Source organism: Tachyglossus aculeatus, chromosome X3 (genome assembly GCF_015852505.1).
Source record: "Tachyglossus aculeatus isolate mTacAcu1 chromosome X3, mTacAcu1.pri, whole genome shotgun sequence".
Classification (NCBI taxonomy): Eukaryota; Metazoa; Chordata; class Mammalia; order Monotremata; family Tachyglossidae; genus Tachyglossus; species Tachyglossus aculeatus.
Genome location: NC_052099.1, coordinates 1,873,216 through 1,900,419, shown reverse-complemented (window position 1 = coordinate 1,900,419; position 27,204 = coordinate 1,873,216). Strand labels below are relative to the sequence as shown.

At 45.4% G+C, this 27,204-nt stretch overlaps 1 protein-coding gene across 1 annotated transcript in view; it reads right to left on the bottom strand.

Moving 5' to 3' along the window:
- F13A1 (coagulation factor XIII A chain) overlaps nt 1–25,978 on the bottom strand; it is a 151,802-nt gene extending 125,824 nt beyond the window's left edge. The window contains exons 1-2 of the mRNA XM_038770355.1: nt 25,822–25,978; nt 3,793–3,981 (exon numbers count right to left, since the gene is read on the bottom strand). Coding sequence (XP_038626283.1) covers nt 3,793–3,981; nt 25,822–25,978 — 346 coding nt within the window. The remainder of the gene's footprint in view (nt 1–3,792; nt 3,982–25,821) is intronic.
- Nucleotides 25,979–27,204: the final 1,226 nt, after the last annotated feature.

Below are 27,204 nucleotides of genomic sequence, written 5' to 3'. Positions count from 1 at the left end.
GCTTTCGCCGGTTTCACAGCCCTTCTGTGGGACATTAGTGCTTTCACAGCATAAACACACTAGTACTTTTATGGCACAGTAGCGCTTTCACAGTACTAATCCTGGAGGTCTCTCCTAGTGCCGTGAAAGAGCGACTGTCTCCTTCGGTGCCTCCCTACTCCTCTTATCATTTCAGGGTCCCGGTTACCGGTCAGGTTGGAATACTCTGGGATCTATGATGAGAACTGAAGTTTTCTTACTTTAGAATGAGCCCTTTCTCCTTTCAACCATGTAACAGAGCAACAGGGGGCCTGTGTACAAGTAACAGCAAATTAACACCACAAGCTGTTCCTGAGCTTGCCCAGCTCCAGCTCCAGGTTTTAAGGGTCCATAATTAACATTCAGGCCTGTCATGATTTAATATAACCAAGGACACCTAGTGTGGATAAAGACAAGCAGCTTCTCCTACAGGCACATCCCCCAGACACCCCTCTGGCTCAAATTTATCGGCATTTATTGCACATAGTCAATTTCCTGCCTTTATTAAAGCCCAGAGGACCTCTGTAACAAATGTTAGTAGACTGGAGGGAGTGAAACTGACAAAGATAATGCTCTTACATGCCAGCTACAATGATATAAACCATCAGGGTGGAAACAGTTAAAAAATAGTCCAAACATGCAAACAAACTCAGAGAGCTTTCCTCTTCATTTTCTTTTTGGATTATGTTAATTTCTTTCTGTTCTCTTAGAAACTATGGTTTAAAAAGCTAATTTCATCACTTCACTCAGGTCCTTTACTTAGTTGGCATTTCAACAGAATCACCTTGGGTTGATTGCATTGGTTACCAACAAATCTATTAAAACAAAGGCACAGAACTAGAGTAGCAAATGAAGTCCTGAAGTAAAATTACAATAAATTCATTCAGTCATTCATTCAATCGTATTTATTAAGGGCTAACTGTGTGCAGAGCACTGTACTAAGCCGTTTGGAAAGTACAATAAAACAATAAAGACAATCCCTGCCCACAACGAGCTCGCAGTCTGGCGGGGGGGCGGGGGGGGGGGGGGGAGACAGACATGAGTACAAATAAACAGACATTAATATGAATAACTAAAATTACAGATATATACATAAGTGCTGTTGGGTTGGGAGAGGGGGGAAGAGTGAAGGGAGCAAGTCAGAGTGATGCAGAAGGGAGTGGGAGATGAGGAAAAGTGGGAAAAGTCTGGGAAGATCTCTTGGAGGAGATGTGCCATCAGTAAGGCTTTGAAGGGAGGGAGAGCAATTGTCTGGTGGATATGATGAGGGAGGGCCTTCCAGGCCAGAGGAAGGACATGGGCCAGGGGTCGGTGGTGGGACAGGCGAAATCAAAGTACAATGAGGAAGTTTGCACCAGAGGAGCAAAGTATGCAGGCTGGATTAAAGAAGGATAGAAGCGAGGTGAGGTAGGAGGGGCAAGGTGATGGAGTGCTTTAAAGTCAATGGTGAGGAGTTTTTGTTTGATACAGAGGTGACTAGGCAACCACTGGAGATTTTTGAGTGGGGGGGGGGAGTGACATGTCCTGAACTTTTCTGTAGAAAAATGATCCAGGCAGCGGGAGTGAAGTATGGACCGGAGTGGAGAGAAGCAGGAGTTTGGGAGGTCAGTAAAGAGACTGAGGCAAGTAATCTGGGCAGGATAGGATGAATGATTGTATTAACGTGGTAGGATGTTATTAGCGAAGTTGCGAAGGTGGGAGCGACAGGATTTGGTGATGGATTGAATATTTGAGTTGAACGAGAGAGAGGAATCAAGGATAACGCCAAGGCTTTTGAGACAGGAAGGATGGTGGTGCCGTTTACAGGGATGGGAAATATCAATTTCCATGACCAGCCAGCGCTTGGCAAAAAAAAAAAAAGTAGTGGTTGACTCTAGGCTGTAAGCTCCTTGTGGATAGGGAATGTGTCTACCACCTGTGTTCTACTGTACTTTCCCAAGTCTTCTACCAGTAAATGCTCAATAGATACCAGTGATTGATTGACAGGGTTGAAAACAAAAGTCTGATCACAAATAGTTGGAGAGTTTGGATTCTGGCAGGGAGTTTCCCATGGCAGTTTCAGGGGAGCAGTCTATTCCTGCTCTGGCTGCCATGAAGTTGTGGGAAAACGGGCCAGGGGTTCTAGCTGCAGCTGCCTCACTTGGCTAATGACCGGCGGCGGGGGGAGTACAATAAGGAGATTTAGGTGTTTCTGTGGGTCACAAGGGCCCAAATTGCAGGAACAAAGAAACACTTTAGCAAAAAATTCACCAAGGCCACTGAGGCAAACTTAGTTCCATTGGAATTTGTAATAAGCAGCTAAATGTACAAGGGGAAAATGAAAGAGTATGGAGTTTAGCCTGGGTCAGATACTAAATGGTTCCATGGCTAATGCCAGAGGATCTTCTTTCCTACTGCTTCTTTAGTTTAATGCGGATAAATGTGACCCTCCAATCGATCAATCAATCATATTTATTGAGTGCTTACTTTGTGCAGAGCACTGTACTAAGCACTTGGGAGAGTAAAACAGAATTAGCAGACACGTTTCCTGCACATCATGAACTTACAGTCTTGAGCAGGAGACAGACATTACCTCCAAAAATAGTTGAATTAAATTAAATGTTGAATCAAATAGTTGTATTTCTTTTCTTGCAGTTATTTCTCCTGGCTGTACTGGTAATTTCCTGTGATTTAAACCAAGTGGTCTACCTCCTCCTCCTTAATTCTTTCTCCACAATCCCAAACATTCTTTCCTTCACCAGAAGGTAGAGAATGCCCCACTATTCAACCAGGATTTGAATGTCCTAAATAAAAACAAAAATGCCATTTAAATTCTGGAATCTGCCCTTATTTTTTTCTCTCAAAATGGAGGATGTTAAGAAAGATGCGTCATCCATTTTGAGATGAATGGACTCTGTGATATAGGCCCCAGGAGATTTTTGAAAGAAAGCTTTCATCGTTTTCATGGGGTATCAAAAGTTTTGACCCATTTAAAAACAAAACAAACAAAAAAACCCCTACACACTTTTTCAGTAAAAGTAATCTTTTACCATGTTTTTAAGGTTCCAGGCAACAACCTAAGCATGCAGCCTCCCAATGCCCACACCACTTTAGAGGGAATGAAACTAAGCCCTGGGAGAAGTTGAGTGACTTACACAAGGAGCATAGGGGGCGGGATGGAAGTGTAAGATTAGAGATCACAGAATCTGAGGGAAAGTCCAACCTTATAACTTCATTCTCCAGACCAAAATCAATCAGTAGTATTTACTGTACTACATTCTGAACAGAGTGCTGTACTGAGCTCTTGGGTTAACACCTTAGCGTTAGGAGACAAATATCCCTGCCTTCAAGGACGTTACCATCTAAAGAGGAGCAGGGTGGCTTATTGAAAAAAAATCACAGGTTTTGGGAGTCAGAAGACCTGGGTTCTGGGGCTGGCACTCCCACTTGCTTGCTGTATGACCTTGGGGAAATCACTTAACTTCTCTGTGCCTCAGTTTTCTCATCTTTAAAATGGGACTTCAATACCCGTTCTCCCTCCTACTTAGACTGTGAGGCCCCTGTGGGACAGAGACTGTGTCTGACCTGATGATCTTTTATCTTCCCCCGTGCTTGAACAGTGTCTGACGCACAATAAGTGATTAACCGATACTACAATTCTTATATCCAACAATCACTCTCATAATAATAATAATTATTAATAATCAAAGAAATTACAGGAAGCAGCAGAGTTTAAAGATATCTGCCTGGCAAATAGCATAACCTCCTTTCACCCAGCATCCTCTTGGCACTCACCTATGACAAACTCCAACCTGAAGTGGTCCCTATTGGGAATGTAGGGACGGTTAAAGTCGATCTGGATGCAGAAAGGCTGCCCTCGTCGAACAATCAGCCTGTTGTTGATGAACTTGTCTGTGTGATGCTCCTGTTTATTGTTATCCCAGCTTTCCTTGAACAGGTGGATGTCCGTGACATTCAGGAAATCTGCAGATAGAAGAAATGCAAAGGGAAAAAGTGTTGAATCGCTTCTGTTTAATAGCTCTGCCGCCAAGACCACATTGGCTGAAAGAACAGGGTTTTCTCCCCAGAGGGAACAAAGCAACTATTTCTATGGAGAACGAATGTTCTGGGAGTCAGGGGTCTTCGTGCCTAATTTACACCCAGAGGGGAGAACTGGATCGGTCTCTCCCTGTCTCTCTCCCTGTCTCTCTCTCTCACTCCCTCTCTCTTCCCCCTCCTCCCTCTCTCCCTGTCTCTCCCTCTCCCCAACTATCTCTCTCCCCCTCCCTTTCTCTCCTTCCCTCTCCCCTTCCTCCCGACTTCCCTCTCCAGTCCTTCCACCCTTTTGGCCTTTATTTGCCCCATCAACCCCTCCTCAACCTTTCCCATCACCGTAGACAGAACCGCAATCCTCCATCTCACCATCCTGTTACCCTTGCGTTATCCTAGACTCATCTCTCTCATTCAACCCAAGTAATCAATATGCCACCAAATCCTGTCAGTGCTACCTTCACAATCATCATTAAAATCCATTTCCTCTACATCTAAACTGCTACTATGCTGATCCAAGCACTTGAATCCCACCTTGACTATTGCGACAGCCTCCTCCTGACGTCCCTGCCGCCTTTCTGCCTCTCTCCTCTCCACTCCATACTTCACTCTGTAGCCCAGATCATCTTTCTAAAAAACGTTCAGTCCATGGCTTCCCACTCAAGAACCTCTAGTGGTTGCCCATTCACCTTATCTAACAGAAGCCTCTTACATTAAAGCACTCCCCCTCCTACCCTTCCTCACTAATTTACCACTACAATCAAGATCACACACTCCGTACCTTGATCTTGCCTATCTCGCTATGAGCACCTTGCCAATCTCCTCCCTCTAGTCTTGAACTCCCTCTCAGTTCTTACCTGGCAGCACCATCTCCAAAATCACATCTCGTCCAAGAGACCGTCCCCAGCTAAGCCTTTTTTCCCTTACTCCCTCTATCTTCTGCGTTACCTGTGCTCTTGGATCACAACCCAAGGTTTGCTCACTAACATTGGAGGGGCTGACAGTGAGCGATAGGAAGCATTAACACTTCCCCTACCTCCTGGCACTACTGACCCCGGAGGGGCTGGGTGAGCAATAAGGCCAGTTAGGCTTGGAATGAGTAAATTGTGATGGGTCTTGTCACATGATCCTTTTTCACCCCGAAAATGGTCAATGGAGGGGAACAGGATCTGGAAGCAATGTGGCTTAGTGGAAAGACCCCAGGCTTTGGAGTCAGAAGTCGTGGGTTCTAATCCCAGCTCCACCACCTGTCAGCTGTGTGACTTTGGGCAAATCACTTCACCTCTCTGGGCCTCAGTTCCCTCATCTATAAAATGGGGATGAAGACTGTGAGCCTCACGTGGGACAACCTGATTAGCTTGTAACTACCCCAGTGCTTAGATCAGTGCTTAGCACATAATAAGCGCTTAACAAAATACCATCATTATTATTGTGAAGCAGCCTGGCTCAGTGGAAAGAGCACGGGCTTGGGAGCCAGAGGTCATGGGTTCTAATCCCGGCTCCGCTGTTGTCAGCTGTGTGACTATGGGCAAGTCACTTAACTTCTCTGTGCCTCAGTTACCTCATCTGTAAAATGGGGATAAAGACTGTGAGCCCCACGTGGGACAACCTGATCACCTTGTATCCACCCCAGTGCTTAGAACAGAGCTTCACACATAGTAAGCGCTTAACAAATGTCATCATTATTATTAGTAGTGAGGTATATCTGGAGAGGGGTCTCCACAAACTCTGTCACACTGATGTGGCAAGTCGCCTCTACCCAGAGTCAGGAATGCCAACTCTGTCGGTCTCTGTGCAGTGCTGAGTGACCTCCTCGCTGGAGCTAGGGGAAGTGAGCATTCCCCCTTCGGAACTTGGTTCCTTGGCAATTTGGAAAGAAGCCCAGTGTTTCCTTCCCAGTTTTACCAGCTGCTTCAGCTGCTGAAGTTGGGTACCATGCTGACCAGTGTACTCATTGCTAATTAGTCTAGGAATAGCTTTGTCCTCTGTAGATTACTTCTCACAATTCTTTAATAATAATAATAATGATAGTAATTCTGGTATTTGTTAAGTACTTACTGTGTGCCAGGCACCGTATTAAGACTGTGAGCCCGTTGTTGCGTAGGGACCGTCTCTATATGTTGCCAACTTGTACTTCCCAAGCTCTTAGTACAGTGCTCTGCACACAGTAAATGCTCAATAAATATGATTGAATGAATAAATGCTGGGGTGGATACAAGCAAGTTGGGTTGGACACAGTCCCTGTCCCACATGGGGCTCACAGTCTCAATCCCCACTTTCCAGATGAGGGAACTGAGACACAGAGAAGTGAAGTGACTTGCCCAGAGTCACACAGCAGACAAGTGGCAGAGCCAGAATTAGAACCCACAGCCTTCTGACTCCCAAGCCCATGCTCTATCCACTAGACCACGCTGTTTCTAATACACCTGCCAAAGTTGCAACGTTTTGCCCAAGGAAAAGAGCATGGCTCCGGGAATCAGGACAGGACGCCTAGGTTTCAGCCCTGGTTCTGCCTATTTTCCAAGTGCTTAGTACAGTGCTCTGCCCACAGTAAGCGCTCAGTAAATACAATTGAATGAACATGGGTGAAGACTGCGCATGCACTTTGAGTCTGTGAATCCATTTCCAACCCTTCAGTCCACGAGCTCAAGAGTTACCCGGAGGCTGGATCCACAAAGCGATACTCATCTGACCCTCAGCTCCACAGTACTTCTGTCCACATCCAAAATTTGTATTAATGTCTGCCTCCCTCTCTGGATTGTAGGCTCCGTATGGGCAGGGAGTGTGTCTTACCAATGCTGTTGTATTGTGCTTAGCCCAATGCTTCGTACACAGTAAGCGCTCAATAAATACCACTGATTCATTGATTGATGAGCAAGTAGACAGGCAGGGGAATAGACACTTTGAAGTGCATGTACAGTCTTCACCCATGTTAATGGCAGGCAGAAGCAGGACTAGAACACAGGTGTCCCGTCCTGATTCCCAGAGCCATGCTCTTTTCTTTTAGCAAAATGTTGCAATTTTGACACTGAGGGCTCTGACCCTGGTAAGCCTCCCACAAGGCCTGGGCTCTGCCCCTCCCCAGCTTGGCATCCTTGAGGACCAAGAATTACCCAGGTGCAGAGAGGCGGGCAATGTTTCTGGACACAAAGCTAGGAGGACTGATTCACCAACCTACACAAAGTCTTTATCGATCAGTATTACTTACTCGATACAGAGCACGGTACTAAGTACTTAGGGGAGTGGAAGAGACGTCATAGGAAATTCGTATTCAATTTTGCTCCCTCCTGTTAGCTGTAAAGTCCTAGTGGGCTGGCATCCTGCCTATCTACTCTATCTTGTTGTACTCTCCGAAGTGCTTAGTACAGTTCTCAAAACAGTCAGTGCTCAGTAAATACCACTGATTGATTATTAGAGTGATTAACTTGGAAATATGAAGCTTCCTTCGGTAGCATTGGGTCTTGCTGCTAAGGGAGGGAGGGGAATCTGAGTTCCATTCCAACCACTCTTTCATCATTCTCTTTCTTTGCCCACCTACCCTTTCATTTTCAGTGTTAGTTCTTGGTTCAGCCAAGGAATTAGTCTCCATTAATCTTTCTGTCTCTGTTCACCCTGCTTATTTATTGCCCTGGGCCAAACTTCACTCCAAATGACTGAAAGTAGATTTCCCTTGTCAAGTTGGGATTTGAGTTGGCTCACAACACTCTTCATTTCTGCGTGACCCCTTTGAATTCAGCTACCACCTTACCATTTGCTTTCTGGTCTATCTTGATCCCCAAACAAGGCCTGAGCTGGCAGTGTTGAAACAGGAAGCCTTCTCTAAGGGAATTGGATTTCCCAACTCTCAACAGAACCGTAATTGTGGGCAAAGGATAAGTCTCAGGAGAAAGATATTTTGTGGATATATAAATGGTTCTGTTGCCAATTTTATGATTAGACTGAGCATCAGTTAATAACTGAGGTCTTCAGATACCAATTTTAAAGTGACAATTGAAATGTCAAGTGCAAAGTTTGGGGATGGCCTATTGACTATTTTGGAGACACTGTAAGGCAGTTTATCACTGAGTGGGTTAATCTTACTCCAACACCATCCTAAACCAATATAATATATGTATACACACACACACACACACACACACACACACACACACACACACATATATATTATATATAGTGAAGGATGATGATATATATATATCATCATGCTTCATCAAAACCCATGTCCCCTAAAGAGCACTTGCTTTTTGTTCTGTTGTGGTCTGAACTTTCTTAATGATCCAGATGCACTCTTGCAAGTTTCACTCTCTGGAGTTCCACTTCCCTATAATATGTACCAATTCTTATTTAAATCCCATTACTGTGGATTTCTGTTTCTCGGCCACATAATCAAATTTAAAGATGTAAAATACCTGCTAAATACTCATATGACATTTTCCCTCTACATTGCCCATGTTTTGCTTTGTGGTTTGGAGAGAAGCTGGAAGGTGGAATGCACGCATGCACCCAGAGATTGCATTTCATTCACAGCTACCACTTCTATGCTCCTTCAGACTTTTCCCAAATGCATGTGAAATCAGTGTCAATCGATTAATGGCATTTATTGGTGCTTACTGTGTGTAGAGCTTGGAGGAATACAGTAGACTTGATAATGATAATAATAATAATGATGATGATAATAATAATAATAGTATTTGTTAAGCACTTACTTGACTTCCTATGTGCCCAGCACCATATTAAGTGCTGGAGTAGACACAAGATAATCAGGTTGAACATAGTTGCTGTCCCACAAGGGACTGGAAGTCTAAGTGGGAGGGATAGCAGGTATTGAATCCCCATTTTACAGAGGGGGAAACTGAGGCCCAGAGGAGTTGTGACTTGCCCAAAGTCAGCAGGTGAGTGGAAGAGCAAGAATTTGAACTCAGGTCCTCTTTCCACTAGATAAGAGCCCCACCCACAAGGAGCTTTCAATCTAGAGGTGGAGATAATAATAATAATAATGATATTTGTTAAGTGCTTACTATCTGCAAAGCACTGTTCTTAGTGCTGGGGGTTACAAGGTGATCAGGGTGTCCCATGTGGGGCTCACTATCTTAATCCCCATTTTACAGATGAGGTAACTGAGGCACAGAGAAGTTAAGTGACTTGCCCGAAGTCACACAGCTGACAAGTGGCGGAGCAGAATTAGAACCCAAGACCTCTGACTCCCAAGCCCGGGCTCTTTCCACTGAGCCTTGCTGCTTGTCTACAGACATTAAAATACAGATAGGGGAATTGCCACGGTATAAGGTTAAGTGCTTACGGTGCAGTGGCTGGCACATAATAATAATATTTGTTAAGCGCTTACTGTGTGCCAGGCACTGTTCTAAGCACTAGGGTTGATACAAGGTAATCTGGTTGTCCCACGTAGGGCTCACAGTCATAATCCCCATTTTACAGATGAGGGAACTGAGGCACAGAGAATAATAATAATAATGGCATTTATTAAGCGCTTACTATGTGCAAAGCACTGTTCTAAGCACTGGGGAGGATACAAGGTGATCAGGTTGTCCCACGTGGGGCTCACAGTCTTCATCCCCATTTTACAGTTGAGGTAACTGAGGCCCAGAGAAGTGAAGTGACTTGCCTAAAGTCACACAGCCGACAAGTGGCGGAGCCGGGATTTGAACCCATGGCCTCTGACTCCCAAGCCCGGGCTCTTTCCATTAAGCCATGTTGCTTCTCCTAGTAAGCATTTAACAAATACCATTTTTGAAAGTACTGGGATCTGGGGGTGGAGTGCAGATGAAGTGCTTAAGAGGTACAGATCCAAGTTCCTGAAGAGAGAACAAGTAGGAGAAATGAAGGCTTAGCTGGGGAAGTCCTCTTGGAGCAGATGAGATTTTAGGATAGATACTGAATGAACAGTTGTGTCATAATTGAGAGAAGCAGCGTGGCTCAGTGGAAAGAGCACAGGCTTTGGAGTCAGAGGTCATGGGTTCAAATCCTGGCTCCACCAATTATCAGCTGTGTGACGTTGGGCAAGTCACTTAACTTCTCTGGGCCTCAGTTACCTCATCTGTAAAGTGGGGATGAAGACTGTGAGCCCCCCTGTGGGACAACCAGATCACCTTGTAATCTCCCCAGCGCTTAGAACAGTGCTTTGCACATAGTAAGCGCTTAATAAATGCCATTATTATTATTATTATTATTAATTGACTCCTTATTGATTCCTACCTTCTCTCAAAATCTACCCCACCCATCTGCACCTCTGATCCCCTCCCTTCTCACCTTTCTTCCCTCCCTGATTGTCATCTCCAACCACCCACGTCCCCGTGGCTCCTTCCTCACTGTTTTCAAGCATAGCCATCTATCTGCTATTTGAAAAAAAACCTCTCTTGAACCCATGGTTCTCTCCAGTTATTGCCCCATCTCCTTCCTACCACTGCTCCCCAAACTCCTTGACTTGTCTTTATCTGCTGTCTCCACCTCCCCTCCTCCGGTTCTCTCCTCCACCCTAGGAAATCTGGCTTCTGCCCACTTCATTCCGTGGAAACAGCCCTATCTAAGGTCACCAATGACCTCCTTGCTAATTCCAATGGCCTCTATTCCATCCTAGTCCTCTTCAACCTCTTAGTTGCCTTTGACTTCCCTTCTCCTGGGAACATCTAACTTTGGCTTGAACAATTCCGTCCTCTCCTGGTTCTCGTCCCATCTCTCTAACTACCCCATCTTTTGAAGGCTCCTCTTCTGCCTCTCACCCAGTAACTGTGGGTGTCACCCAAGGCTCCGTTCTGGGTCTATTTCTCTTCTCCATCTGCAACCACTCCCTTGGAAAACTCTTTTGCATTTCATTCATTCATTCATTCATTCAATCGTATTTATTGAGCGCTTACTGTGTGCACAGCACTGTACTAAGCGCTTGGGTAGTTCAAGTTGGTAACATATAGAGACGGTCCCTACCCAACAACGGGCTCACAGTCTAGAAGGGGGAGACAGACAACAAAACAGAACATGTAGACAGGTGTCAAAATAGTCAGAACAAATAGAATTATAGCTATATGCACATCATTAACAAAATAAATAGAACAGTAAGTATGTACGTGTAAAATAGAGTAAAAAACCCCATGCTTCAACTAGCATCTTTACACAGAAAATTCCCAAACCTACCCCTCCAACCTTGACCTCTCATCTCTGTCTCATATTTCCTCCTGCCTACAGGACATCTCTATTTGACTGTAGTACTGACATCTCAAATTCAACATGTCCAAAACATAACTCTTCATCTTCCCAATCCAAATGCTGTCCTCCCTTTGACTTTCCTCTCACTGTAGACAATACCAGTAGCCTCCCTGTATCACAACTCAGTAAACTTGTATTATCTTTGACTCATCTCTCATAATCAGTCACCAATCCTGTCAGTTTTACCTTCATGTCTCTAGAATCCACCCTTTCCTCTCCATCTAAACCGCTACCACACTGATCCAAGCATTTATCATTTTTTACCTTGACAGCTGTGAGTCTCCTCAGTGACCACTCTGCATCCTGCATCTTCACTCTTCTGCCCAGATTATTTTTCTGAAAAGCCATTCAGCCCATGTCTTCCCACTCCTCAAGAGTCTCCAGTGGTTGCCCATCCACCTCTGCATCAAATGGAAACTCCTACCATCGGCTTTAAAGCACTCAACCAAATCTCTCCCCACTACCTTGCCTCACATCTGTTTTCACAACCTAATCAGTGCAGTCCACCTACTCTCTCTCTTCCCTAGGGCCTGGAACTCCCGCCCCCATCATATACGACAAACCACCACTTTCCTCAGTTTCGAACGCTTATTAAAATCACATCTCCTCCAAGAGTACTTCCCAGGCTAAACCATCATTTCCCCATCCACCCTCCCCTCAGCAACAACTGTGTACACGCTGATCCTTACCCCAGTCCCTTGGCACACCCTTACACTTAACTCTTTCCCCTATCCATAATCTCTTTTAATGTCTGTCTCCCTCTCTAGACTGCAAGCTCCTTGTGGTCAGGGTTGCTTTTTACCAACTCTGATTGTACTTTCCCAGTGCATGCAGTAAGTGCTCAATAAATACCCTTGACTGTTAACTTGACTGTTAGGAAAGCAGCATGGCTCAGTGGCTCAGCACAGGCTTTGGAGTCAGAGGTCATGGGTTCAAATCCCGACACCGCCAGTTGTCAGCTGTGTGACTTTGGGCAAGTCACTTCACTTCTCTGGGCCTCAGTTACCTCATCTGGAAAATGGGGATTAAGACTGTGAGCCCCCTGTGGGACAACCTGATCACCTTGTAACCTCCCCAGTGTTTAGAACAGTGCTTCGCACATAGTAAGCACTTCATAAATGCCATTATTATTATTATTATTATTATTATCTCCAAAATTTGGGGACACATTTTGGTTGCATTTTGGAATTATGCCATTATCACCTTTTGAGAGTGGTCTTGCTTTCGAGCGACTGATTGAATGATTCTTAAGGCAGCGAGAGATTGATGGAAACCCTCAGTGGCAGAGATGATAGTGGCAGCAGCCACAGCAATAACCACAGCAGCAGGCATAGTAGCCCAGAATTGTTGGCGTGGAGAGGGAGGCAGAGGTGCATATCTCAGGGAAGCAGCGTGGCTCAGTGGAAAGAGCCCGGGCTTGGGAGTCAGAGGTCTTGGGTTCTAATTCGGACTCCGCCACTTGTCAGCTGTGTGACTTTGGGTAAGTCACTTAACTTCTCTGGGCCTCAGTTACCTCATTTGTAAAATTGAGATTAAGACTGTGAGCCCCACGTGGGACAACCTGATCACCTTGTATCCCCCCCCAGAGCTTAGAACAGTGCTTTGCACAGAGTAAGCACTTAACAAATACCATCATCATCATCACATCTCTTTTATTCAGGGGAAGCTGCACCAGTTGAGGCTCTTCTGGTTGTTGACAAGACTTTTCTGCCTAAAAACACTTCATCCAGCTACATCGTAAACTGCTGTCTGCATCCCACATAGTCTTTTCTGGGGTTGCGGGGCAGTTATTTTGTGGAATTTGTTAAGCGCTTACTATGTGCCAGGTTAATCAGGTTGGACACAGTCATTGCCCCACCGGGGATTCACCATCTAAATTGGAAGGAGGAGGATTTAACCCCCACTTTCCAGATGAGGAAACTGTGGCACAGAGAAGTTAAGTGACTTGCCCCAAGTCACACAGCAGAGAAGTGATGGAGCCAGGATTAGAACCCCGGTTTGCTGACTCCCAGGAGACGCTCCTTCCCATTTGTTATTGGCACTGGTTTCATTCATTCAATCGTATTTATTGAGCGCTTACTGTGGGCAGAGCACTGTACTAAGTGCTTGGGAAGTACAAGTCGGCAACATATAGAGACGGTCCCTACCCAACAGCGAGCTCACAGTCTAGAAGGGGGAGACAGGGAACAAAACAAAACATATTAACAAAATAAAATAGACTAAATATGTACAAATAAAATAGAGTAATAAATACATACAAACATATATACATATATACAGGTTGATGGCCACTGCTGCCTCTGCTCCTGGCCATTAAAGCTGGGGCTGGCCTCCTGAGGTGGTGGGGTGGTCACCTGGCCCCAGAATTCCCGCAGGTCTGGAAGAATGGCCAGGAGAGCGGGAGAGGAGAGGGAGGAGGAGGAGAAAGAGAATGAGGAAAAGGAGGTATGTTCCTTATTTTACCCTTTTCCCCTCTTTTTTCCTTTCTCCCCTTCTGTCTACCCTTCTCTCTCTCTATTTTTGATGGTATTTGTGAAGCGATTACTATGTCCCAGGCATCGTTCTAAGCACTGGAGTAGATACAAGGTAATCAGGTTGGATGCCGTCTACTTTCCACATGGGGCTCACAATCTTAATCCCCATTTTACAGATGAGGTATCTGAGGCACAGAGAAGTCTCACAGAGGTTACACAGCAGGCAATTGGCTGAGCCGGGACCAAGAGCAAGATCCTTCTGACTCCCCTCCCGTGTTCTAACCATTAGGCCATGCTACTTCTCAGCTTTTTTCTTCCTCTTTTTCTCTCTGTTCTCTTATTTCTTTTCCTTTCTCCCTTTCTGTTTCAGATCACCTTTCTTCCCACCCCTACCCCTTTCCAGTATTGTTTTACAGAAGCTCTCCCCGATCCTGCCTAAGGGGACCAGACTTCTAGGAAACCCTTCTCCAGTGAAAGCAGATAAAAATAATAATTGTGGTATTTGTTGAGGGCTTACTAAGTTCCAGGCTCTGTACTAAGCACTGGGGTGGATACAAGCAAATCGGATTAGACACAGTCCCTGTCCCATGTGGGGCTCATAGTCTCATTCCCCATTTTACAGATGAGGTAACTGAGGCCCAGAGAAGTTAAGTGACTTGCCCAAGGTCACACAACAGACAAGCGGTGGAGCTGGGATTAGAAACCACGACCTTCTGATTCCTAGGCCCTTGCTGCTTCCCGTGTGAGCTAGCTTCCAGCAAAGAATGCAGGAGACCCAGAGGAAAATTCTCTACATTGGGTAGGAGAAAGGAGTCCATTGCTTTCTCCCATTAACATCATCATCATAGTAATCATCGCTCTCTTCATTTATATACTATATCCCTGCATGGGACAAACCTATTAGCCTAGCAAGGATGTCTTTTCACGTAAAGAAGTTGAGAGAGTGTGTCTGTCACACACCAGTCTTGTCAGCCCCGTGCACAGACAGGATCTCACAATCAACGGTGTAGCTTTGAAAACAAAGTGAATATATCATGTTACATATATCATAGAGTACGCATACTACTGATATAATCTGTATAACATACAATAATGATAATAATTGTGATATTTGTGAAGTGCTTACTATGTGTCAAGCACTGTTCTAAGTACTGGGTTAGAAACAAGATAATCACATTGGACACAGTCCCTGTCCCACATGGAATTCACAGCCTAAGTTGGAAGGAAGACATGTTTTGAATCTCCGTTTTACAGTTGAGGAAACTGAGGCATGGAGAAGTTAAGGGACTTGCCCAGGGTCACGCAGCAGGCATTTAGCAGAGCTGGGATTAGAAGCCGGGTCCTCCGATTCCTGGTCCCATGGCCTTTCCACTAGGCTATGCTAATATTGAATATGTAAGTTTACGCTCACTGCCGACTTTGTGCAGAACATGGCGGGCACTCTAATGGGAGCTCATCATGAACAAAGCACTGGGCTGGGTTTTACAGTGTGTAGAGCCCTGCCCTAGGAACCTATTATGTGGAGAGCACTGAATTGAGATGCCTTCCCCTTTTGAGCACTGTACTGTGTCTCTCAGCCCATGCTGAGCACCGCACTGTGTTCCTACTTTGGACATAGTCACTGCTCACTGGGTGTAGAGCATCTACCAATCAATCAATCAATAGTATCTATTAAGCAAAGCACTTACTGCATGCTGACTACCGTGAGACTAGACTGCGAGCCCGCTGTTGGGTAGGGACCGTCTCCATATGTTGCCAACTCGTACTTCCCAAGCTCTGTACTGTGTACAGTGCTCTGCACACAGTAAGTGCTCAATAAATACAATTGAATGAATGAATACTGTGCTAAGCTCTTGAGAAAGTACCATACAACAGAACTGGTAGACCCCATCCCTGCCCACAAGGAGCTTACAGCCATCAGGGCTGGGAAGCAAGAGGCAGTAAGTACAGTGACTGGCATCATGTGCTTTTTTTTCAACCTACTAATACAGTACTTCGCACACAGTGAGCGCTCAGTAAATACGATTGAATAAATGAATAAATGAACATCCATGTCCTTCTACTTGCTTAACCCAGGAAAGCAGGGTAAGAGTACTTCCCTAACTCTATCAATCAATCAATCAATCAATCATATTTATTGAGTGCTTACTCTGTGCTTGGGAAGTACAAGTTGGCAACATATAGAGATGGTCCCTACCCAACAGTGGGCTCACAGTCTAGAAGGGGGAGACAGAGAACAAAACCAAACATATTAACAAAATAAAATGAATAGAATAGATATGTACAAGTAAAATAAATAGAGTAATAAATATGTACAAACATATATACATATATACAGGTGCTGTGGGGAAGGGAAGGAGGCTAAGCGGGGGGGAAGGAGCTACACAAAAGCTACACAGGTAACTTCTCATTAAAGAATTAAAACAAAAACCCAAAACATTGTGTTTAAAATATGAAGAAAACTGATTCTGGATAATGCCTGGGATGATCCTATCTGGTACACATTCTACTGGCCTATTTGGAAGATGAATCTAGAAAACTGAGCCGCCATGTCACCTGGATGTCTTGGAGAAGAGGGTTATTCATTCAATCGTATTTATTGAGCGCTTACTTTGTGCAGAGCACTGTACTAAGCACTTGGGAAGTACAAGTTGGCAACATATAGAGATGGTCCCTACCCAACAGTGGGCTCACAGTCTAGTATGTTCAACAAACCCTAAAATACTTCAGCCTGTGCAGACTGCACATACTTTAGTGTTATTTTTTTTTCTTATTCTTTCATTATCTGCAAATGGCCCCGCCATTACTGAACATTTTCTGTTTGACGATACTCTATTAGTGAGAATCTCATTCAGCTGGAAGATGGTTACCAGCTGTGGCCCAGTGGAAAGAGCCTGGGGTTGGGGAGTTTCAGGATCTAGGTTCTAATTCTGCTGTGCCACTTCCCTGCTGAGTGACCTTGGGGCCAGACTGAGCCCCCCGCTCCTCCTCTCCCTCTCCTCCCCATCACCCCCACTCCCTCCCTCTATCCTACCACCTTCCCCTCCCCACAGCACTTGTGTACATTTGTACGTATTAATTATTCTATTCATTTGATTAATGATGTGTATTTATCTAGAATTCTATTTATTTTGATGGTATTGACACCTGTCTACTTGTTCTGTTTTGCTGTCTGCCTCCCCCTTCTAGACTGTGAGCCCGTTGTTGAGTAGGGACTGTCTCTATATGCTGCCGAATTGTACTTTCCAAGCGCTTAGTACAGTGCTCTGCACACAGGAAATGCTCAGTAAATACGATTGAATGAATGAATGAATGAACTTCCCTGGCTTTCCATTTTCTCATCTGAAAAATGGCTATTAAATACCTGTTCTTCCTTCCATTTGGACTGTAGACTGTAAGCTCGTCCTGTAGACACAATAAACAGACACATTCCTTGCCCACAGTGAGCAACTTTGTGGGCACAGATTGTCTCTCTTTAATGCTGAATTGTACTTTCCAAGTGCTTAGTACAGTGGTCTGCACACAGTAAGCGCTCAGTAAGCCCACTGTTGGGTAGGGACCGTCTCTATATGTTGCCAACTTGTACTTCCCAAGCGCTTAGTACAGTGCTCTGCACACAGTAAGCGCTCAATAAATATGATTGAATGAATAAATACGATTGAATGAATGAATGAGCTCACAGTCTAGAGGGGGAGACAGATATTAATATATGTAAATAAATTACAGATGTGTACATAAGTGCTGTGGGGCCAGAAGGGAGCAAGTCAGGGCATCGCAGAAGGGAATGGGAGAAGAGGAAATGAGGGCGTAGTCGGGGAAGGCCTCTTGGAGGAGATGTGCTTTCAATAAGGCTACGAATGGGGGAGAATAATTTATCTGTCAGATTTTAGGAGGGAGGGCGTTCCTGGCCAGAGGCAGGACGTGCCAAGGGGTCGGCAACGAGATAGACGAGAGAGAAGCACAGTGAGAAGGTTAGCATTAGAGGAATGAAGTGTGCTGGCTGGGTTGTAGTAGGAGAGTAGTGTGATGAGGTAGGAGGGGGCGAGGTGGTTGAGTGCTTTAAAGCCAATAGTGAGGAGTTTTTGTTTGATATGGAGGTGGATGGGCAACCACTGGAGTATTTTGAAGAGTGGGGTGACATATCCTGAACGTTTCTGTAGATAAATGATCTGGGCAGCAGAATGAAGACAGTAGAGTGGAGTGGGGAGAGACAGTAAGCTGGGAGGTCAGCAAGGAAGTTGATGCAGTAATCCAGGTGGGATAGGATGAGTGATTGTATAGCATGGTAGCAGTTTGAATGGTGAGCAAAGGGTGGATTTTAGTGATGTTGTGAAGGGACTGATAGGATTTAGTGATGGATTGAATGATAGAGAAGAGTCAAGGATAAAGCCAAGGATACGGGCTTGTGAGTCGGTAAGGATGGTGGTGCCGTCTACAGTAATGGGGAAGTTGGGGGAGGACAGTGGTAGAGTGGAAAATAAGGAGTTCTAGTTTGGACCTGTTACGTTTGAGGTGGCAGGAGGACATCTAAGTAGAGATGTCCTGAAGCAAGAGGAAACGCGAGACTGCAGAGAGGGAGAGAGATCGGTGCTGTGCCCGTGTCTGCCTATCTGCTCGTTGCACTCTGGGCTCAGACACAACTGACAGAGATGAGAGGATGTGAGTGGCATCTTACAAACCACTAGCATGACAATCACTTTCATTCAATCATATTTATTGAGCTCTTATTGTGTGCAGAGCACTGTACTAAACACTTATATATAGCTGTCCTTGTTTTTCAAAGGAGGACTCTAGCATCCTAAAGACACTTGCTACTCATTACCCAGCACCATAATTAATGGAATTCATAACAGACTTCCCAAATACCCCATACATGGCTTGTCGACCCAGCTATTTCAACAACGAAAAACCCCAAGTAAACACATTATCGGACAATGCACTCTTTTGAGTAGACAAAATGGAGCCCTCTTTTAATCATTTCTCTTGCCTATCTAAATTTTTAGACAGTGCAAGAGGAAAGAATTGGGGATCCTGAATTCCTGTTTTCCAAGCATGGTCTTTTGTATGTCATCATTATCGGAAGCAGATGTTTCTAAGAGGAAACAATAGTAGGAGTAGGGAATGGAAGTGACATTAGATGGGGGGAATTTAAAACAGAATAGAAACTTAAGGAAAAGTTAGAAGATGGTGATTGTGTTATTCTGTAAAAGGAAAAATGATGAGAATCGACTGTGGGTAGTGACTGTACCAAGTGCATGAAAAAGGAGGGATAAACCAGAGTTGAGAGTCATATCTCTCCTTCTTCTTCTTCTTCAGACGTGGATTCTGAAGGGCCACAAAAACAGGCAGAGCAGCTGGCTAATGCCAATGCTGATGTTTCCGTGGGAGTAAAATTCTCCAGCCTCCCTTGCATAATTCCAGTGGGGATGGGCACAGCCCAGTCCTTTGTTCATATTCAGTATAGTTTGCTTTAATGGCTACTAATTGACTGAATTGAAAATTCGACACTAACCCTATTTCATCTCACTAGCCTCGCTGTACCAAGATCGCCCTTCCATTTGGTTTGGGAAGATGAATTTCAACCAACAAATTATCTCTGGTGATGAACATGATTGTCAGCGGTTCTTTTTAAATACTAAAGCCCTTTTAATCAGCTTCCTCCTTGGAGAAATTATAGCTGACAGTTTGGCACTTCACGATCTCTTCAGTATGACAGCTTGCAAATATGACACAGCCCAATTCAAAAATTGAAGGAACAATAGAAATGAGAAAACCACATTTTTCCTCCTCCAGAAAACCACTGCTTCCCCTTTCCTCTCTATTTTTCTACCGCATAAAAAAGCAGTTTATTTTAAAGACACCAAAATGTGAAGAAATGTTTAGGCAAGTTAAGTGCTTATGTTTTCATGTTTTTATTCTAGGAGTTCAGTTAATGATTTGGAATTCAAATCTACCCCCAGTTCTTCAAGGGGAAGGGACGTGCCTTTTATATTTTCATTTTCCACTTTCAAGTGCTGAGCCCAGCATTTGGCACATATTAAGCACTCGGTAAATACTGTTTTTGTTCGTATGATTGCCCCACTTATTCACCAAATTTTGCAATTCCAAAACAGGTGAGAAACTACTGTGCAAGGTACTAAAAGAATGAAGCCTAGCTGACAAAAAGAAGACAGAGAGAAGGGAGGAAGGGGAGAAGGAAGAGGAAGTTAAGGGAACACTTGAGACCACAGCGACTTTTTTACTTCTATCTCACCCTCTGCAGTGCTATACACAATAGGCATCCCCTTCCTGTTGCAGAACACCCGCATGACTCCCTTTCCTGGTAACAGCTGGCTCTGTGGTTTTATCAACACCCTACCACCCTTCTCCTCTTCCCACCCTATGCTCACCCCTATCGCTACTTACAAAAATAATCTTTTATTTCACCTTCATAAATAGGAAATGATGTATTATAAAGTACTTATTCATATGAATGTCTGTCTCTGCCTCTGGACTGGGAGCTCATTATGGGCAAGGAACACGTCTGCTAATTCTGCTGTCTTCTACTCTCCCAAGTGCTTAGTACAGTGCTCCGCACGTGGTAAGCATTCAATAAAAACCATTGATTGACTGATTGATTGATAATACAGAGAAAATAGGGGATTACTAGAGGGGTTTGCCTTAAGTCATTCAATCAGCTGTCTTCATCCACTTCACCCCAGCTTGCATGAGTAATTTGTAGAAAATCAGCATGGCGTAGTGGATAGAGTATGGGCCAGAGTCAGAAGGTTATGCGTTCTAATCTTATTTCTCAATTAACAAAGAGCAGCACTGACTAGTGGATAGAGCATGGGCTTAGGAGTCGGAAGCACTCGGGTTCTAATCCCAGCTCTGACATTTGGCTGCTGTTGTGACCATGGGAAAGTCACAGAACTTCTCTGTGCCTCGGTTACCTCATCTGTAAAATGGGGATTAAAACTGTGAACTCCACGTGGGACATGGACTGTGTCCAACCTGATTAGCTTTTATCTACCCCAGTGTTTCACATAGTCCCTGGCACACAGTAAGTGCTATTTTTTTTACCATAAAGTTTTTCTTCATCACTGAATTCAATTTTCTTCTATTCAAACCAGCCACTGCCTAGTAGCCATCAAGAGTCAGAGATTTCAGGAAAGCAGGGAGGCAAGATAGGAGGGGGAGAGCTGACTGAGTGCTTTAAAGTCGATTCATTCATTCAATCGTATTTATTGAGCACTTACTGTGTGCAGAGCACTGTACTAAGCACTTGGGAAGTACAAGTTGGCAACGTATAGAGACGGTCCCTACCCAACAGTGGGCTCACAGTCGATGGTACGAAGTTTCTGTTTGATGTGGAAGTGGGGAGACTTGGGCTGAACTTTCTTTTGAAAAATGATCTGTGCAGCTGAGTGAAGTTAGGATTGGAGTGGGGAGAGACAGGAGGCAGGGAGGACCGATTTTAGCAATGTTGTGGAAGTAGAACTGACAGGATCTGGTGACAGATTGAGTAGATGGGTTGAATGAAAGAGATGAGTCAAGTATAATGCCAGGGTTATTACGGGCTTGTGAAAACAGTGAGGGTATTGGTGTCTACTGTGACTGTTACTGACCTGATTATCTTGTAGCAAGCGCTTAACAAATTCATTCATTCATTCATTCAATCGATACCATTACTATTACTATTACAGTGAAAGGAAAGTCAAAGGAAGGGCAGGGTTCCTTGACCTCATCTCTCTTGCCTTCAACCCGCTCATATCCTTCCCCCTTGCCTGGAAATCCCTCCCCATTCAAATCTGACAGACCACTACTCTCCCCATCTTCAACACTGCACTAAAATCACATCTCCTCCAAGAAGCCCTCCCTGACTAGCCTCATTTCCCAGCACTATTTGCCCTCCAATCTGCATCACGTATGCTCTTAAGCACTTTGCTACTCAGCCCCACCCATCCCCATAGCTCTTAGGTACATATCCTTATACTCTGCTGCTTTGCCTACCTGTAATTTATTTTAACATCTGTCACCCCTGCTAAATTGTTGGCTCCTGGAGGGCAGGGATCATGTCTGCCACTCTATCGTGCTGTACTCTCCCAAGTCCTTAGTATGGTGCTCTGCACAAAGTACTCAATAAATACCAATGATTGATTCCCTCACAGATTTAGTACAGCCCGATGCATCCCATGAACAGTCAATAACACCCATCTAGATTGGTATCTCTTTATAGGCACTGTTTGTTCCCAGATTCCCACCAAGCCCTCCTGTCTCTGACTCCACTGAAAGCGATATTATTCTCTTAGAGCTCACCCGCTCCCAAAGCATCAACTACCACCTCTCTATCAATGACTCTCAAATCTTCCTCAGAAGCCCTCACCTCTTGCCTTTTCGGTAATATGTCATCCCTTCCTGTCTGCTGTACATCCCTGAATGGATTGTCCTGCCAGCCCCTTCCGTTGGACATATCCCAACCCCTCTTGTCATTAGGGAAAGTTATGGCTTAGTAGAAAGAGCACAGACTTGGGAGTCGGACCTGGGTTCTAATCCAGTTTCTGCTACTTGCCCGTCATGTGACCTCGGGCAAGGCACCGAACTTCTTGGTGCCTCAGTTTTCTCATCTGTAAAATGGGATTCAATTCCTGTTCTCCTCCTAGACAATGAAGCCAATGTGACACAGGGATCATCTGCATATGCTACATCATCCCAGAATTTAGTACAATGCTTGGCACATAGTAAGTATGTAATGAATACCATTATTATTCATATCTTCCCCCCAATACCCCCCCTCCACCAAAATTTCCTATCTCAGTTAAGAACGCCACTATCCTCACCATCTCTTAAAGCCTGTAACCATAGCTTGCAACCTCTTTTTTTCAAGCCCTACATCCTTGCTTTTCAAATCCTTATGTTTCTTCCACTGCATCTCCAGAATACACCACTTTCTCTCGATTCAAATTGCCGCTAAGTGGTCCGGACACTCAACTTCTGCGTCAGCCCACCAACTCTGTTGCACCAGCGTGTCTAGCAAGTCTGTTGTGTAGTCCTCCCACAAGTGCTTAATACAGAGCTCTCCCAGCGTAAGCACTCAGTAAATACCATTGATTGATTGATTGATTGATTGATCAGCCTCCCCACTGATCTCCCCGCCTCCAGCCTCTCCCTTCTCCAGTCCATACATCACTTGGCTGCACACATCATTTTTCTAAAACATCATTCTGTACATATCACCCTATTCATCAAAAACCTCCATTGGTTGCCCATTCCTCTCCATATTAAGCCAAGTCCCCTGCCCGTTGGCTTTAAGGGACTCAACCAATTCTCTCCCTTCCAATTATCCTCACTTCACTAAGTGTACACCCCAGCTCTTAAGCTTCACTCCTCTCAAGCCACTTTGCCTCATTCTCATCTTACCCACTCTGCCTCCTTCTCAACTCTTGTGCTGGTAGTCCTCGGCTCATACCTTCCCTTTTGCGGGAACTCCCTTCTCTTTACCATCTGGCAGACCACAACTCTCCCCATCTCCAAGGTCCTTTGAAATCACACCTCCTCCAGGAGGTCTTCCCTGTTTAATCTCTCATCTACCCCATTTCCAGCCTACTGTTACTTCAGCACTTCCTCATCATCTAAGCACTTGGTCACTCGTCCCCCTTCCTCCACTGCGGTCATGTTCATATCTTTATGTTCTCTTGCTTCCTCTTACCGATGTCTTACTTTTGTTTCTATCTCTCCCATTCATTCATTCAGTAGTATTTATTGAGTGCTTACTGTGTGCAAAGCACTGTACTAAGCGCTTGGGAGAGTACAATGCAACAACAGGCACATTCCCTACCCATAACGAGCTTACAGTCTAGAGGACAGGGGGTGGGGGGTAGAGACAGACATCAATACAAATAAATGCATTTCAGATATGTATATATGTGATGGGGGGCTGGGAGGGGGATTGAGCAAAGCAAGCAGGTCAGGGTGATGCAGAAGGGAATGGGAGATGAGGAAAGAGGGGGCTTAGTCTGGGAAGGCTTCTTGGAGGAGATGTGCCCTCAATAAGGCTTTGAAGGCGGGGGAGAGTAATTGTCTGTTGGGTTTGAGGAGGGAGGGCATTCCAGGCCAGAGGCGGGATGTGGGCTATTATTGTTTAGCGGGAAGATAGACAAGATCAAGGCACAGTGAGAGGTGAGAGGAATGAATAGTGCAGGCTGGGCTGAAGGAGGAGAGAAGCGAGGTGAGGTAGGAGGGGGCAAGGTGATTGAATGCTTTAAAGCCAATGGTGAGGAGTTTTTGTTTAATGCAGAGGTGGATGGGCAACCACTGGAGTTTTTTGAGGAGCAGGAAAACATGTCCTGAAGGTTTTTGTAGAAATATGATACGGGCATCAGAGTGAAGTATGGACTGGAGTGGGGAGAGACAGGAGGCTGAGAGGTCAGGAACGAGGCTGATTCATTCATTCATTCATTCAATCGTATTTATTGAGCGCTTACTGTGTGCAGAGCACTGTACTAAGTGCTTGGGAAGTACAAGTTGGCAACATATACAGTAATCCAGGAGGGATAGAATAAGTGATTGTATTAACGTGGTAGCAGTTTGGAGATGAAAGGACAGATTTTAGCTATGCTCTGAAGGTGGGACTGACAGGATTTAGTGATGGATTGAATGTGTGGGTTGAATGACAGAGGGGAGTCAAGGATAACACCAAGGTTATGGGCTTGTGAGACAGGAAGGATGGTGGTACCATCTACAGTGATGGGAAAGTCGGGGGAGGACAGGGTTTGGATGGGTAGATAAGGAGTTCTGTTTTGGACCTGTTAAATTTGAGGTGATGAAGGGACATCCAAGTAGAGATATCTTGATGGTAGGAGGAAATGGGAGACTGGAGAGAGGGCGAGAGATCAGGGCCTGAGAGGGAAATAAATGTCTGGAACACCTGGCAAGGGTGATGGGCATGGGTGTCGATGAGGTTGGAGAATAGTCTTGCTGGGCAGAAGGGAGGGTAGAGTTAAAGTATGCAAGGAGAAACCTGAAGTGGACATAGTCTATCTGAGACTTGGATTTCTGCCAGCAGCGCTCTGCGGCTCGAGCCCAAGAGCGAAGGAGGCGGACCGTGCGGGTGATCCAGGGCTGTGGGTTAATGGAACGAGGTAGACCAAGGGATAAGAGAGTGAGTGAGTGAGTTGCCCACTGGATGGTAAGCTCCTCGAGGGCAGGGATCACGTATACTAATTCTCAAGCACTTAGAAAAGAGCTGTGCATACAATAAGCACTCAGTAAATATTGCTGATTATTGATTATCATCTCACCGTACTCATACGATGAGCACTCAATAAATATTACTGATTACTGGTTATCATCTCATCGTACTCCAGACTGCAGTGAGCTGTTAAATAGCCGTAAGCCACACTGGGCCTTCCCCGACTGTTCTCCCTCCAGCCACTGCTCCAATCCTGTTTGAAAGAGGTAAGCCTTCTCGGTCTGCTTTTACTAACTGCGGTGAGTTCATCCTACCACAATGCCCCACTGAAGGTAGAGGGAAATGTCTTGACCCACCACGGAAAGATAAATGTTTGTCTCTTCGTGAGAACTACCGCAAACCACATCGAGCAATCAAATCAATGACAACTCAAGTTCCGCCCTGGCACGACCGGAAATGCTGCCACTTAGTTTTATCAGCGGCTGAAATAAATGGGTCTAAAGTTTTCAGTGCCGTGAATGGATCTGAAGTACAGAATAACCAGTGTCACCGATACAGGACACCAGAGGACTGATCCCTGGAGGTTGGGGGTAAGGTGCAAAGAGGGATAGTGGGAAACTATTTATTTATGCTGTTTTCTTATCACACTGCTCCTGCTCAGAAGAAAAGTAAAAGACTTCAATCTCCACTGAAGTCGATGTCTGACACCTTTCACCAGTACTGATATTCACACCAAGTGGCAACCTGACAGGCCAGCCAGGGAATTTGAAGAGGGATTCTTTGAGTGGGCCAGATTTGGAAAGCTTTTCTTTTCTTTTAAAAAGCAACTTGGCGGTAGGCATGAATCGATAAGGGGTGCCTGGGCATTCTAGCATCTGTTCCTCACTGAGCAGCCAAGTGCCCACTCTTTACCTTGCATGTTAACTCCTCTGGGCACCAGGCCAGTGAGCTCCATGGTCGGGCGTTCATCTTCCTCTGCATTGGAGTTGTTGGGAGGCACCGCCATCCTCCCACCCAAAGCAGAGAGAACTCGATCCTTCTTCCTGTCTGCCTTGGCAACTTCAGCCATTGTGATCTTGACCTTGAATGGAGGTGACTGGAAGCTGGAGTGAAAGAGATGGGAACAGAGAGGAGGAGAAAGGGAGGCTGGGGGGAAAGTGGGGAGGGGTTAAGGGAGAGAGAATTAGAGAAAATTATTAGTATCAACAGTATTGTGCGCCTTCAGTTTGCCAAGAGCACTTTAGAGTTTCACAAGAAAATCTGAGAGGGGGCGGGAGATATCAGCGACATAGTACGGCTGGCTAAGGCCTGGAAGGTGTTTTGAGTTTGGCCAACACACACAGTAGTAGTCATCATCGTCATAGTAGCTGTAGTGGGTGTTTGGGAAAGCGAAGAATTCCCAGTTTGAGATGCAGGGCCTGCAAACCCTGCACAGCCTCCAGAAAGGAGATGCAGCAGCGGCTGCGCAGAGCGGGAGAAAGGGACCAGGAACAGGGGTGGGGAGACAGGGGAAGATAGACTCTGGAGCAAGAAGAAGGAAGTGTAGGAGAAAGACAGCTGAGTCTTTCACCCCGTACAGGAAGGTAGCAACAGCAGCAGCCCGAGCGGCAGCAGCACGGAGAACCCATCCCTGGTGGGGTGGGAGGGGCCGAGGAGAAGAGAAGAAAAGATTAAGGTTGTGAGCCCTATTTGGGCCAACCTGATTAGCTTGTATCTACCCCAGAGATTAGTACATAGTAAGTGGTTAACAGATACCACACACAGAAAAAGGGGGGAGAGCAGAGAAGTCAACATCTGGCCCAGGCAGGCAGAAGACTCTTTTCTTGGCACTTCCTCCAAGCAGTGCCAGGGTGGGGGCAGTGGGAGGGGAGCTTTTTACCTGCTACTCAGATGCTTTCTCTTTCTTTCTCTCTTGGAGGTCTTCCCCAGGCACACCAGGAGAAGAGAAAAACGAGAAGAAAGTTGGGGGTGCTTAAATAAGTTTCAGGACATCCCCCACCCCTTCCCACCCTTCCTTTGTCCCTCCCTCCCTCCCATTGCAAAAGTCCCAGCCAAGTTCTTTCCATCTCTTGCTCCCTCCCCCTTTATGGCGCAGAGACCACAAAGTGTTTCCACCCAGATATTCAATCATATTTATTGAGCCGAATTATTACCCACCAACCCCTTCTGCTTCCTCTGATCAGAGGTTTCCCACTGCCTCTTGGACTTCAGGGGACTGGGTCTCCTGAGGCCTCTGGTTTGGAGGGCACAAATGCCTGAGTTGGCTTTCCTACAGCTGCTTTCCTGGGCTCCCAT